Consider the following 14,318-nt stretch of genomic DNA (forward strand, 5'->3'; position numbering starts at 1 on the left):
CAAAGCAGGAATTGTCAAGGAAAGTAAATCAGAATCACCCAAATATTTCTATGCAGTTATTATTATTATTATTTATTAAATTTATAAGCCTCCTTACTCTCAAATAACAGACCAGACCAATACAAAAGTATACCTTTTTTGGTGAGGAAAACAAGAAAAAGAAATCTGCCTCTGCCTCCCAACAATTTTGCCAGGTGGCAGCAAATAGCCTCCTTTACTTTCATTTTCGTTTTCAGCATAGCTTGATTAGCACAAGGAAAAAAGTCTGCTTCGAGCAATTTAGTTCCTTGCAGCAAGCAGCAGAGGCCCACACAGCAATGGGCAATGGCAATCCCTGAAGCCTGAAACAGCTGAGAGTTGGAGGCCGATCCAAGGACAATCCACTTGTGGTAATTAGGCTGTGCTGAAGCTGAAATGGGCTGTTTCTTCTTGCTTCTTGCAGCAAGGAGGTAAATTGCTGGGAGGCAGAGGCCAGTGGGTGGGCAGGGCTACGTTCAGTGTATAAACCCCACCTAAATGTTCACCCACTTTTAGGGTATGCATCTTACATACTCCGAAAAATATGGTATATACAGCTTTCCAGTGCTTTCCAGCCCTCTCTGAGTGGTTTTACAGAGTCAGCATATTGCCCCCAACAATCTGGGTCCTCATTTTACTGACCTCGGAAGGATGGAAGGCTGAGTCAGCCTTGATCCTGGTGAGATCTGAACTGCCAAACTGCAGGCAGCCAGCAGTCAGCAGAGGTAGCCTGCAGTATTGCACTCTAACCACTGCGCCGTTTATTAAGACTCAAATAATGGAAAATACTGTACCTCCAAATTATATCTGAAAGTTGTTAAATACAATAATATGTAGGATAGAAAAGACACTCCAAAAAGTACACTATCACCAATCTCATTGCTTGTTAAAATGTTTCATCTATCATTTACATAATACATGATTTAAGTTCGCATATCATGTTCTGTAAGCCACCCAAAGTTGCCCTATGAGGGAAATGGGTGACATGTAAATTGAATAAATAAATAAGTGACTATACAAAGCACCATTTAGAGAAGGTTTTTGATGACATTACCTTTTTCTTTTTGTTATGTGAGACATCAATCTTTTCTTCTGATGGGCTGGGCTCGTCTTCTAAAGTTACATTAAATGGTCTTTTATTTAGGGTTTGGGAAGCCTGAAGATTTTGGTCACTGTGATCCAACCGTGTTCCTACAAGCTGCCGTTTCAACCGACAAGTTTTTCTCCAGTTTTTAAGCATTTGATGTATAACCACAGGAAGAGGTGATTTCCCCTGTTCAGAACAGACAAACTTCATATGTGCAATGGTTTTCATCACCTTCATAACGTGAGCCATTTTTCCTAAATCCTTCTTTTTGGACAACATCAATTTCTTAAGAAGTAAAGAAAACTGGTTATAGTTACAGTCTAATTCAGAAACGGTACTTCCATAATTTAAAGCAATAGCATATGGCACCAAATCTACACACATGGAGACAGGAGACTTGGATGTTCCCAACATTTTTCTTGTTTCTGAAAATTCCGCAAATTCTCTTGTGAGAATATGAACCGCATATGAGCAATTTAAGGCTTCTGTATAGTCATAAATAATGTTCAACTCCTCCTGAAGTTCAAAGACGGAAGCCTCCACTGTTTCTAAAAGCTTTTCTTTCCGATAAGACAGGAAAGCCATTTTTTCTTGGCACTGGAAAAGTTCAGGTAGAAGTGATAAATCAAACCACAGTAAACTACGAAATCGCGGATTATCTCCTTGTTTCGCTATTGAGTTTTTAAGGAAAAAAATAGTTTCATACATCATTGCCAATTCAGTATATACTTCAACAGCTTCCGGCTTCAGGATGACAGGATTAATTCCTCCAGTCTTCATGAAGTTCAATATATTTTCTTGGGTTATCAATATGGTTATATCCTCTTCTTGTAAAATCTGAAAATACTTTTTCAGCATTTCCATCTGCACTATACATTTGCCCATGAGCTGTTGCAGTCTTTCAATATCGGCAGACTGTGCTTCATCCAAGATTTCACTTATATTACAACTATCTTGTAAAGTTAGAGATTTTCCAATGAAGCAATCTGCACTGTCTTGAGAGCAAACATCTTTACAGTTACAAGATTCTTCTGCACATTTCTCAGTATATCCTCCAAAAGTTCTATTAACATCATTTCCACATCCAGAATCTTCCATCATACGCTCATAAATATCAAAGAGCTTAGCCACAGCAATTTCATATATTTGGAGCACTTCTTTCGTATTCTTTGAATTGTTATTTAAAGATGTATTTCTTTCTCGCCAAACAAGATTTTTAGCAGCATCAAAAAATACATGTTCCAGACCAAATAATGAAGTTTTAAGATTAAACTCTTCATTGGTACACGTTTTTACAAATTCTGTTTTTTTACCAATAATCTCAATAATAATCCAGAGATGATTATCTTTTTCAGCACTCAAATTCATGCCTGGAAGGCTTTTAGATATATTTATTAAATCCATTGTACTTTTTCTTGAATTTTCTAGGTCTTCTATAGAATCTCCAAAGTTAGCTCCACAAGTGAAAGGCACAGATAAAAAAAAATCAGATAAATTGGAAATCTGTTTCATTACTGATTCACATTCCTCTATTTCTCGCCTAAATTTCAACAGGCAATAATAAGAATTATTCTCAGCTATAGTGTTTTCAAAAGCTTCCATTAACTGCTTGTGGTAGATTTGTAATTCATTAAGGGCATTGTATTTTAATCTCATCTGAAAAGCAGGATATAAATTTGATTGCTGTTGATAACCTGAATGCCCACCAAACAGTTCACTATGCAGTGAATCATCATACCAAAGCAAACTTCGGAAAGTTGGCTCACCTTTTAAAAACCTTTTCTTATTCTCTATAAACTCCATCGTTTCCATTATAATTTGCAGCTCAACTAATGCTTCTATAGCACAAGGTTTTAGTTTCTGACTCGCTTGCATATTTCCATTAGAGCTTCCAAGTATTTCCCTAGAAATCAAAGCATGCTCAAAAGAACAACCTTGCTTTTTTTCAAAAGCCGTAATGAACAAAGGAAGAGCACTTTTGCAATATGAAACCTGTTCGTGCAGTATATTCAGAGATGAAGTTTTATCTGCCTTTTGTAAGATCTCTGATATTTTAGAGCTGAAATCACAGGATTTTAAACTGATTCCTACTTTGGAAAGTTCAATGTGATTCCTGAAATCGCTGCAATGATCAGAAGACATGCTTGAAAAATAGTGTTCTTTTTGCTTGGCCTTGGTGCTAGTGAAGGGTTGGTTTGTTTTATCAGGCATGACATGATAAACTGCAGTTAGTGGAGAATTAAAATGAAACTGGTCATAGTTAGAAGCACTGCCTGAGGAAGTCTGTCTGCATGTGGATTCCCTAAGTATGGTATCATTTATTTGTTTCAAGTTTTTCTGCCTTAAATCTAAATTATTTAATGACTTCAGAGGAGTGTCATGGATTATATCTAGTCTTTCAGTTGCAGAGTCAATCATGGTTTCTGATAGTTCTCTTTCCTTTACATTTTCCTCTACAAGTTTCTGTAGTACACAATGATGAGATGATTGGCATAAAGTATTATCTTCGAAGGATATAGGAGATAGCAGATCATCACTAGATGGTATTTTGTTAGTATTTCCTTGGTGTTCAACTGACTTGCTCGATGGTTTACAATGCCTATTCTCTGCAGTATATATTTCCTGTTCAGTTGTTTGACTAAATGTATTAAGGCAGGAATGTTCTGATTCTGAAAAAGCCTGTTTACAATGAGAATCTAGTTTTTGCTTCTGTCTACTGGAGGATCCTGCTGGGATTTCAAAGCAATTTATACCTATATTTTTGTTTGATGAATTGTTTGTTTTTAATGACAATGACCTGTTGCTATGGTTTTCCACAGAGGTTTTAGCCTTAAGGTTCTCTTCTGTTAAAGGCCAACTTGCCAATGAAGCATGACACTTTCCAGCACTCAAAATCATGTTTTCTTCCTGTAATGCAGATATTTCCACAGTTTCTTTGTCATTGCTTACTTTTTTCAAATTGGGACAAGGTGCAGAAACAATATCTGACCCAAACACATTTATTTTTGCAGCAGATTCAAAAGTTGGTTGAATTGCTGTAGCAATTTTAACAGTACTCATCTTTACATGAGATTTGAACGTTTTATCATCATTTGTTTGCCTTTTTTGACAGACAGTTAATTCCTTTCTTGTCATAGGGTTAAACTGATTTCCATCTGTTTTGCTTCTACAGCTATTCGTGTCAGAACTCAAAGTGCGCTTGTTTTCCATGGCTGTAATTATATTCTCTTGAATCTTTTCTTGTCTATTTTCAAAAAGGCCTTCCCCAGCAAATCTCTTCTTGTTGCATATGAAAGGCTCAGTGCTAAGTGGCTCTATGCTTTTAATTTCTGTAGTATCTGAGATAGCATTTTTTTCAGAGACTGTTTTTATTGCTTTATTTTTCGCACAATCGCTGCTAAAAGATATATCTGTACTGCAATCTGATGTTTCAAAAGAATCTAACACTAAGATACCATTCGGTAAAATGTTTTCTCCTTTGGAGAATACACTACCTGGAGTTTTTCTTCCAGCTTTTGTCACTGTTTTTAAACTCTGAACACTTTTTCGAGCTTTTCTTAGCTGAAACATTGCACCAATTATTTTTTGAGATGGGCATTTGGTTTTGCATAGCAATGCTTCAGTGTTGTCAAGGGCACTTAAAATATTTTTAATGTGTTTTTCAGACTGCTCAGGTTTTTTATACCGTCCCTTGGATAGTGAAGAAATCTGGGGTGAAGACCGTATGTTGAGTTCTTTCTTTTTGTGATACTGTTTGGAATTTTGCTGTCCCTTTGCGTATTTTTTCTTTTTTCCCCCTCTTGACCACTTAATACATTTTTTGGGTGCTGAAGATTTAGTTGTACATTTTTCCATTTTAGTTTCTAATTTTGACTGAACTATATTGGTTATTGTAATTTGTAAATCAGGGCATGGAAATGTATTCAATAACTCAGTTCCTTTTTCCTCCCCAGATTTCTCCCTATATAAAGAATTATCTTTATTCGTCTTCAAAGTTGGATTTTTTGAAAGGTTTACGTTTGAGCCAGTTTTGCCAAACAGATTATCCCAATCTAAACGTGTTTGTAAATAATAATAGACATTCTCTTCACTAATATTTCCATGATTACATGGCTTGTGCCACACTGAGAGACCTTTCTTACACTCTTCTAGTACATTTTCACCACAAATGTCTAAGCTGTGGGCATTATCACTTTTCATCTCTAAATCTTGCCCAAATATTTCAGGAACGTGACTACAAAAGCTATCAGAACTGGCATTTGAAGATATATTTTCAAACTGTTTGTTGATTTCTGTATTTCCCATATTCCCCAAAGATATAGGAACTGATGTGAGTAACACTGTGTGATTTACTTTCTCATGATCTGTCAAGTCATTATTTTTAGTAGGCAATGTTTGCAATTCTTCAAACTTCTCTTTGCAATGTTCTGTGTTCATTAGCTCCATTTCTATTAATGAGCTTCTTTGAAGATTCAAGTTAAAAACAAAATCTGTGCTTTCTAAATCTAAACTATCTGAATTTTTTGATGTTTCTACATAATTGTTGGTATTATCTGTCAATTTCTTCAAAACCTTATCAGGTTCTTGCTTTTTTCTTGCAGAGCTTTCTGTTGCATTTTTAAACGCAGTTTCTGTTGCAGATTTATATTTTTGGCCTTCTTGTTCACATGGAACCTTCTCCTTTAATTGGTTTACATGTATTTCATTAAAGCATGTTTCCTCTGTGTGGTTTGCTTCACAGTTTTTTTGTCCTTCAGTAAATAAGGAAATACATATCCTATCCGCAAAATTATTTGTGCCTAACAATTCTGGCTTGGAAAGACACATACTTTTTTCACTAAGGCCTCTTACAACAGTATCAGTTATACAGGTATCAGAAGGATGATACCCGAGGTTTTCTATATTGCTAATTCTTTTGGAAGATTTTTCTTTGATACTGTTTATTGTATAATCATTATCTAGGGAGTTATTTGCTTTTTCAGATGCTGAACATTTTTGCTTATCTTTTTGATTGTTTTCAGACAAGTTGGAATTTTTAGATTTTAGATTTAAAATTTTCAGAGCTTGACGCTTATTTTGTTCAAAATTCTCTGATGTGATTTCATTTGAAGGCCATTCATAAGCATACACTTTTTTACAGCAGGCAGACTGAGAAGTATTACCACAATCCTTTGCTTTTGATGAAGTACAATTGTTTGTAGCACATTTGGTGTCAAGTTGAATAGAATGCTCTATTTCAGAAGGAAAAATATTATCCCCTTGAAACTGGCTATCTATTTCCCTTTGACTGTGCTTCTTGTCTTTGCTAGATGTTACATTGTCAGGACTTAGTTTGCATGTGCTTATACTGGTGTCATTACAAAAAGATGGTTTCATAGTAAGTTCTTCATTTTGCTTTAACACATTCTGTTCTCTTCTTGTTAATCTTGGATCTTTAATTAACCTTGAAGTAGTTACAGTACTCGAGCCAATTTCCCAGTCAGAAAAATCTTCCGGATTTATTTTTAAACTAGTGTTATTATCCCCCACATGTTCACCTCTGATACTTCTACTGGCTTCCATACCAGATTTACATGGAATATTTGCTTTCGTTTGTGTTAAATCCCATCTTGTAGCTGGCTTGTGTTTCTTTTTTTCACAGTGATTGTTGTCTTCAGAATCATTCCAGTTCTGTAGGCTTTTAGAAAAAGAAGAAACTTCTCCAGATACATACGTTTCTAATGGTTTTCTGAAATGTTCGTAGATGAGTTGGCTTTTACCTATCCTTGTCACACGTGTACAGTTTTCCAGAGGGATAACTCCTCCTGTTAATGAAAGAGAGATATGATTTTTGAAGGTTATAGTATTTTATCTAAGGGAGAAAAAAACGTATTTTTACCAAATAGATAGTTATTTTTGACTACTTGATAGGTGATGTGCTAATGCGGTCTTTCTAACCATTCATCAAGTTTTTACAATAGCTAAAATACCCAGGAATATTCTAACTGCTAAGCCAATGTAACTTTAGGAAGCAAACTTATATCTATGTTTCTTAAGTTTCAGTAAACAGTTATTCTAAGGGGAAATTTTCCACAAACTCAGTTTGGCTTGCAAACAATTTTATATAAATCCAAAGATAGAACAAGTTGTATTATCAAAAAATGAAGACTGACCAGTAGGATTAAAAAACTTAGAGGCATAGCAAATTTCTGTAGCAGCATTTACTGTATGATTTCTTGCTATTTTTCTATTTTTTCAAAGGGCAGTGACATAAAGAGGCAAATCTAGCAATACTTTCTGAGCATAACATTAAAAACTCTTGACCACTTCCAGCCAAGAGTTTTATTACAGAATGACCCTCAGAATCTTATTGGAGTGGAAGCTCGTATTTGTAGCCTTTTTATGCTTTCTCAACATTTCTCACATCTTTTTCCTTCTGTCAAAAATCTACCGGGTTGGGGAAAACATAGCAGCACAGTACCTTTTTAATGGTAGCAAATGGAACAGACCATTGAAAATTTATTTATTTATTTATTTATTTATTTATTTATTTATTTATTTATTTATCAAACTTCTATACCGCCCTTCTCCCGAAGGACTCAGGGCAGTGTACAGCCTTCATTTAAAACAATTAATATACATATTAAAATAACAATTAAAAAACTTATTCAATAAAAGGCCAAATTAAAACCGTCGATTGACCATAAAAATACCCAATAAAATTACCATTAAAAGTTTAAAATTTAAATTTAAAATTTAAAAAATCAGGCCAGTCCCGCTTGTATAAATAAATAAGTTTTCAGTTCCCGGCGGAAGGTCCGAAGGTCAGGCAATTGGCGTAAACCGGGGGGAAGTTCGTTCCAGAGAGTAGGTGCTCCCACAGAGAAGGACCTTCCCCTGGGGGCCGCCAGCCGACATTGCTTGGCGGACGGCACCCTGAGAAGACCCTCTCTGTGAGAGCGTACGGGTCGATGGGAGGCATGTGGAAACAGCAGGCGGTCCCGTAAGTACCCGGGCCCTAAGCCATGGAGCGCTTTGAAGGTGGTAACCAAAACCTTGAAGCGCACCCGGAAGACCACAGGTAGCCAGTGCAGACTGCGCAGGAGTGGTGTTACCGGGAGCAAGCGGTGCTCCCTCAATCACCCGCAGCTGCATTCTGGACTAACTGCAGTCTCGGGTACACTTCAGGGTAGCCCCATGTGAGAGCATTGCAATAATCCAGTCAGTAGCGAGAGCATGAGTGACCGTGCATAAGGCATCCCGGTCAAGAAAGGGGCGCAACTGGCGGACCAGGCGGACCTGGTAAAAAGCTCTCCTGGAGACGGCCGTCAAGTGATCTTCAAACGACAGCCGTTCATCCAGGAGAACGCCCAAGTTGCGCACCCTTTCCGTTGGGGCCAGTGACTCGCCCCCAACAGTCAGCCGCGGTTGCAGCTGACTGTGCGGGATGCCGGCATCCACAGCCACTCCGTCTTGGATGGATTGAGTCTGAGTCTGTTTCTCCCCATCCACACCCGCACGGCCTCCAAACAACGGGACAGCACTTCGACAGCTTCGCTGGGGTGGCCTGGGGTGGAAAAGTACAGCTGGGTATCATCAGCGTACAGATGATAACTCACCCCAAAGCCACTGATGACCTCGCCCAACGGCTTCATGTAGATGTTGAACAGGAGAGGCGAGAGAATCGACCCCTGCGGCACCCCACAAGTGAGGCGCCTTGCGGCCGATCTCTGCCCCCCTGTCAACACCGTCTGCGACCGGTCGGAGAGGTAGGAGGAGAACCACCGATAAACGGTGCCTCCCACTCCCAACCCCTCCAACCGGCGCAGCAGGATACCATGGTCGATGGTATCAAAAGCCGATGAGAGATCCAACAGGACCAGGGCAGAGGAACAACCCCTATCCCTGGCCCTCCAGAGGTCATCCACCAACGCGACCAAAGCTGTCTCCGTGCTATACCCGGGCCGGAAGCCGGACTGGAACGGGTCTAGATAGACAGCTTCCTCCAGGTACTGAGGGAACTGCCGTGCCACCACACTCTCTACAACCTTCGCCACAAAGCGAAGGTTGGAGACTGGACGATAATTACCCAAAATAGCTGGGTCCAGGGAAGGCTTCTTGAGGAGGGGTCTCACCACCGCCTCTTTCAAGGTGGCGGGAAAGACCCCCTCCATCAAAGAAGCATTTATAATACCCCGGAGCCAGCCTCGTGTCACATCCTGAGTGGCCAGCACCAGCCAGGAGGGGCACGGGTCCAGTAAACATGTAGTGGCATGCAGCCTCCCCAGCAACCTGTCCATGTCCTCGGGAGCCACAGAATCAAACTCATCCCAAACCACATCAACAAGACGAGCCTCAGTCATCTCATCTGGATCATCGCAATCTTGGTCCAAGCTATCCCGAAGCTGAGCGATTTTATCGTATAGATAACCGCTAAACTCCTCGGCACGTCCCTGTAAGGGGTCATCCCGTCCCCCCTGATGAAGAAGGGAACGGGTCACCCGAAACAGGGCGGCCGGGCGGTTATCTGCCGACGCAATGAGGGAGGAGGCGTAAGAACGCCTCGCCACCCTCAGTGCCACTAGGTAGGTCTTTGAAAAAGACCTAACTAGTGTCCGATCAGCAAATTTATTTTAGAAAGTCTTTTTAAAAAGTCTGATCCTGTGCTGAGGGTATAGAATGGCTTGATTTAGGATAAAAAAAGAACAGTAGTTCTAAAGACAGCAGTAAGAAGCCGGGTGAGGGTTTGGGATCTCAATGTCATACTTTTGCCAAAGCTGTCCCTTGAGGATTTATTTCCTTCCACTTATGCAGTCTCTAGTCTCCGCATTATATACTCCCTTTTTCTTGCTGGCCAGTCCAGGTTGTGCCATCAGCATAAATGGTTGTCCAGTAAATCCATCAGCATAAATGGTTGTCCAGTACCAAACTAGCAAGTATCTTTTTTTTTTAAAGTTTCAAGTACAATTGCAAAAAAAACATTTTTAATACTTTGATTGGATTTACACATCTGACTAAGCCATAATTATCTCTGAGGGAAGGAGATATGGGAACAAAAGATATCATTTGCCTTTTCACATCACTTTGCACACAATGTAAATGACTTAATGTTGCCATGATATATGTAAATTACTCATCTTGTGTCAGACTGTGAGATGGATGGCAAATAAATGTAATAATAAATAAAATGTTATATTATCATGGCTTGTACTGCATGCCTATGCCTAAAACCACAGTTTAACAAACTGAGTTAACTAGCTGAGCTCAGATGAAGAAAATCAAACAAAAATCAAACAAATCATAATTATGTGAATCCAGCTGCTGCTTTTTAATATTAAGATGGGAGAAAAAGAGTGCAGGTTGTTCAGAAACCCATAAATGAACAATTTCAAGAGCACTGTAGTGAGGAAGGAGTATTTAAATCTGAAAAGAGAAATTTGCTGGCCAGAAATTACAACTCAGAAAGACTTAGTTAAACAAAATTAGAAGCTGCACATTTCATTTGTGTAAACCTGCACCTCCTTTTGCATTGTTATGCAGATATAAAACTATAAGAAATAGAAACATCTTATTAAATTGTATTCATCCAGTTCTATTTTTGGTTGATTATCACTGGATGACTAACCTCTGGAAAAATCGGAAACAAATGAGCAGAAGGGGAAAAAGGCCAGAGACGAATAGAAATGTGAGAGAAAACAGCAGTTTTTAAAGGGCATGTGTGTCTATATTTATTCAGAATTCAAATCAACTGAAACACAATTCAAAGAAATCAAGGAGGCAAAAAAAGCAGAATGGGTTTTTTTTTTCATATTACAGAAAAAGCTGTTACCTTGTTGGCAGGAAGAAAGATGAGACAAGGGTAGAGAAGCAGGAAAGTAGTGAAAAAGCAGACTGGGCTGCAGCAAGTGAGAACAACTAGACAATGAAATGGACAGAAGATTTTGGGAACTCTGCTGGTGATCTTATTCATACACATTATGTTAAACCATATGTTGATTTGTTCAGTTTTGGCATTGTAGCTTAAGACTCAAATACTATTACCAACTTTATTTTTTAAGCCATGACTAAAGAAACCACAGCTGAGTTGGATATCCAGCCTGTAACTAATGCACGCACCCATCAAATGACAATCAGAAATGTGCTATAAAAATCTGTATGACCAGTAGATGGTAACAAAGTGCTCCAAACACATGTCTCTGCTTTAAATCTGCTGCAGTGTTTTGTCAAACTTGGCAACTTTAAGATGTGTGGACTTCAATTTCAGAATTCCCCAGCTAGCATGAAGTCTATACAACTTTACCAAGTTTAAAAAAATACTGATTTTTTAAAGTTAAATGCAGAAGCTAAGAAGAAGAAGACATGAAACAATGTCTATAACATGAAAAACTGAACAGAATCAAGGGGGAATACAATAGAATTAACATAAAAGCTCAAGAAAGCTTACCAGTGTGCTTGGGTAATCTTTTAAGTTTGCACTTCAAAGATGTTAGGAAGGAATCAGCCCCTCCCTTCTGATTAACAGAGTTTACATGTATTACAGCATATGGAAGACATTGCCTAGGCTTATCCACAGGTTTTGAATGTTCATTATATTCATAAAAATATATCTGTGAATGGAAGTATTGTAAGAACATAAAAGTAAGTACATGGATAATTAACTTTAAACAAAGACAAAAATAGTGACCACATTGTGATCAAATATCAACAAAATGAGGGGTAAAACTTTTAATATGTTGCAGCACATCTCTCTTATAAAAAGTATCATACAAACTAGGTGCAAAATGTATTGTTTTGTAAAAATATTAAAATATCTAATATAGGAGTGTCAATCTTGATCATGCCGCGGGTCGGATCGTGACGTTTTTTGCCTTTGTGGAGCCGGGGTAGGAATGGCCCGCGCGGGCCATATCCAGCCCGTGGGCCACCAATTTGATCTAATATGGGATGCCAGGCCTGATCTAATATGACAATTTGTATCACATGTTTCTAGTTTTAATATAAAATTATTTGCTGAAGATTTAGGAAATTCAGGATAAAATGTCTGTAGAATATTTAATAACATCTCAGAAGTGAAGCAGAATTAAAAATCCCCCTTCATCTATCAGATCTGTGACAATATTCATCCTCTCTTACATGTACTGCTCCATACAGTATATATAGTTTCTTGCTTTTTTGCAGAAGCAGACAACTGAATCCAGTTCGATCCAGCAGCTCAATATGGGCATGCTGCAGATCCTGTCAGCCAAAAAGTGTCGACTGGCAGAAATTTGGGTCTTTTCTGCTGTAGTCCCTGCTTTGTGGAAGGACCCTTCCTTGAAGAATTATGACTGCCCTACCATCCTTATGGTTACATGAACATATTTCAGGTGCTTGGAAACTGGCTTGCATTTATGACTGGTTGCAGTATCCATGGACACATGATTTCAATTTGTGACATTTTTTGCCATTTTCTGGCAAAAAATGCATGTTGGATAAGTTGGATTCAGATTTACGGCCACACCGTAACTCCCTTCATGACAGTCTAAAAATGGTCATAAAATCGAATCTGGCCATGTGGTGACTCAATGTGCGACTGCAATGATTTAGGACCAAAATTCCAGGCTCAATTGTGGTTTTAAGTCATGGACAACCTGTAAAGAGGAAGTTTTTATTATACCTGTCCTGACTAGTAAAATATTATTGTGGCTCTTAAGCTTGGAGAAAACTGGGACATTTTCATACCAACAATGGCTGAATGATGAACAGAAACAACCCAACCACAAAAATAACTCTAGGTACTTTAATGATAAATTTCTCCTCCACTGAATCACACCATAGGCCAGGATAAGATTTCCAGTTTTCCAAATGTTAATCTCTAGCACAATTAGTTACTGAAAATACCAGCCCTTGATTCTTCATATGAAATGCTAGATTTTATCCCTGTTGAACAGCCCAGAAAGAGGGTCTTCTTTATAATGAAGTGAGAAATAGACATCTTTCTCACCAAATACTTTTTGTTTGACTAAATGTTATATAAAACTTTATTCAAGATATAATTTCTGAATATATTGTTTCTAAATTCATTATAAACTTTAAAAAATGAAATAACTTCAAAAAATAGAAAAAATAGGACATTATGCTGTATCTTGTCAATAATAAAATCACTAAAGCATTACTTACCAAAGACCTAGTAGCCTGATCCTCCAAAGAATCGTTAAGTGAAGGATGAATTCTAGACATATGGCAATTGAAGTTTGGAGTTGGATCCAGTAAAATTTTCTTTTGGCCTTTAGGTGGTTGAACCTTTTTAACTTTTCCTAAAAGAACCTAGAAATACAAAGCAAAAAAAACTTTTTCAGTGTTTTATATATATATATATTTACACTAGCTTAATAGCAACGCAGTTCAACTGAGCTTTTTTGGTGGTAGGAATCTTGAAAAATAAAGTGCTTTATTGTATACCAGAATGTTATAGTTTTAAATTATTCCCAGTAATTACGTTTAGAATTAATATGGGCATTCTGTAGACTACATTTATTTTATTAGATTTATATTGCTGCCTATTCACCCATGGCCAATCAAGGTGGCTTACAGAATATAAACATACCACATTTAAAACACAGTAAAACTCATAAAAAATCAAATAATGTAATAAAATCACCCCGACCACCACCTCCCGCCCAGTGACAGCCGATCACACAAGCCATTTAATAGGCTCCATCCCGCTCTAGGTTCCCCAGGCCAGCTGGCAGAACCAGGTCTTTAGTGCCTTCCAGAAGAAAATTAGGGTGGCCGTTCTAATCTCTGCGGGAATGATGTTCCAGAGAGAGGGAGCCGCCATAGAGAAGGCCCTTTTTCTGGCTCGCACCAGGTGTATCTCCCTTGGGGATGGGACCCAAGGCATTCCCTGCCTCCCTGCTCTAATGGGTCAGGTAGATATGACCAGTAAGAGATGGTCCCTCAGATAACCTGGTCCCAAGCCATGAAGGGCTTTAAAGGTGACAACCAGCACCTTGAATGGCACCTGGAAGCAAATCGGCAGCCAATGCAGCTCATGCAGGATAGGTGATATATATATGCACACCGGGGTCTGCACAAAACCATGCAGGCTGCTGCATTTTGCACCAACTGGAGCTTCAGGATGCTCTTCAAGGGCAGCCCCATGTAGAGCACGTTGCAATAGTCAAGACGGGAAGTGACTAAGGCATGACTGACTGAGTAGGGATTGCCGGTCCAGGAAAGGACATAACTGGCG

General features: G+C 38.5%; 1 protein-coding gene across 5 annotated transcripts in view; it reads right to left on the reverse strand.

Moving 5' to 3' along the window:
* The window catches only part of TEX15 (testis expressed 15, meiosis and synapsis associated), a 65,610-nt gene that overhangs the window by 31,276 nt on the left and 20,016 nt on the right, over positions 1–14,318 (reverse strand). For all 5 annotated transcript variants that reach the window (XM_058171131.1, XM_058171130.1, XM_058171128.1 and 2 more), the window contains 3 exons: positions 13,244–13,390; positions 11,529–11,691; positions 1,073–6,909 (listed from right to left, as the gene is read on the reverse strand). In XM_058171131.1, coding sequence (XP_058027114.1) covers positions 1,073–6,909; positions 11,529–11,691; positions 13,244–13,390 — 6,147 coding nt within the window. The remainder of the gene's footprint in view (positions 1–1,072; positions 6,910–11,528; positions 11,692–13,243; positions 13,391–14,318) is intronic.

The sequence above is a fragment of the Ahaetulla prasina genome, chromosome 2 (genome assembly GCF_028640845.1).
Source record: "Ahaetulla prasina isolate Xishuangbanna chromosome 2, ASM2864084v1, whole genome shotgun sequence".
NCBI lineage: Eukaryota > Metazoa > Chordata > Lepidosauria > Squamata > Colubridae > Ahaetulla > Ahaetulla prasina.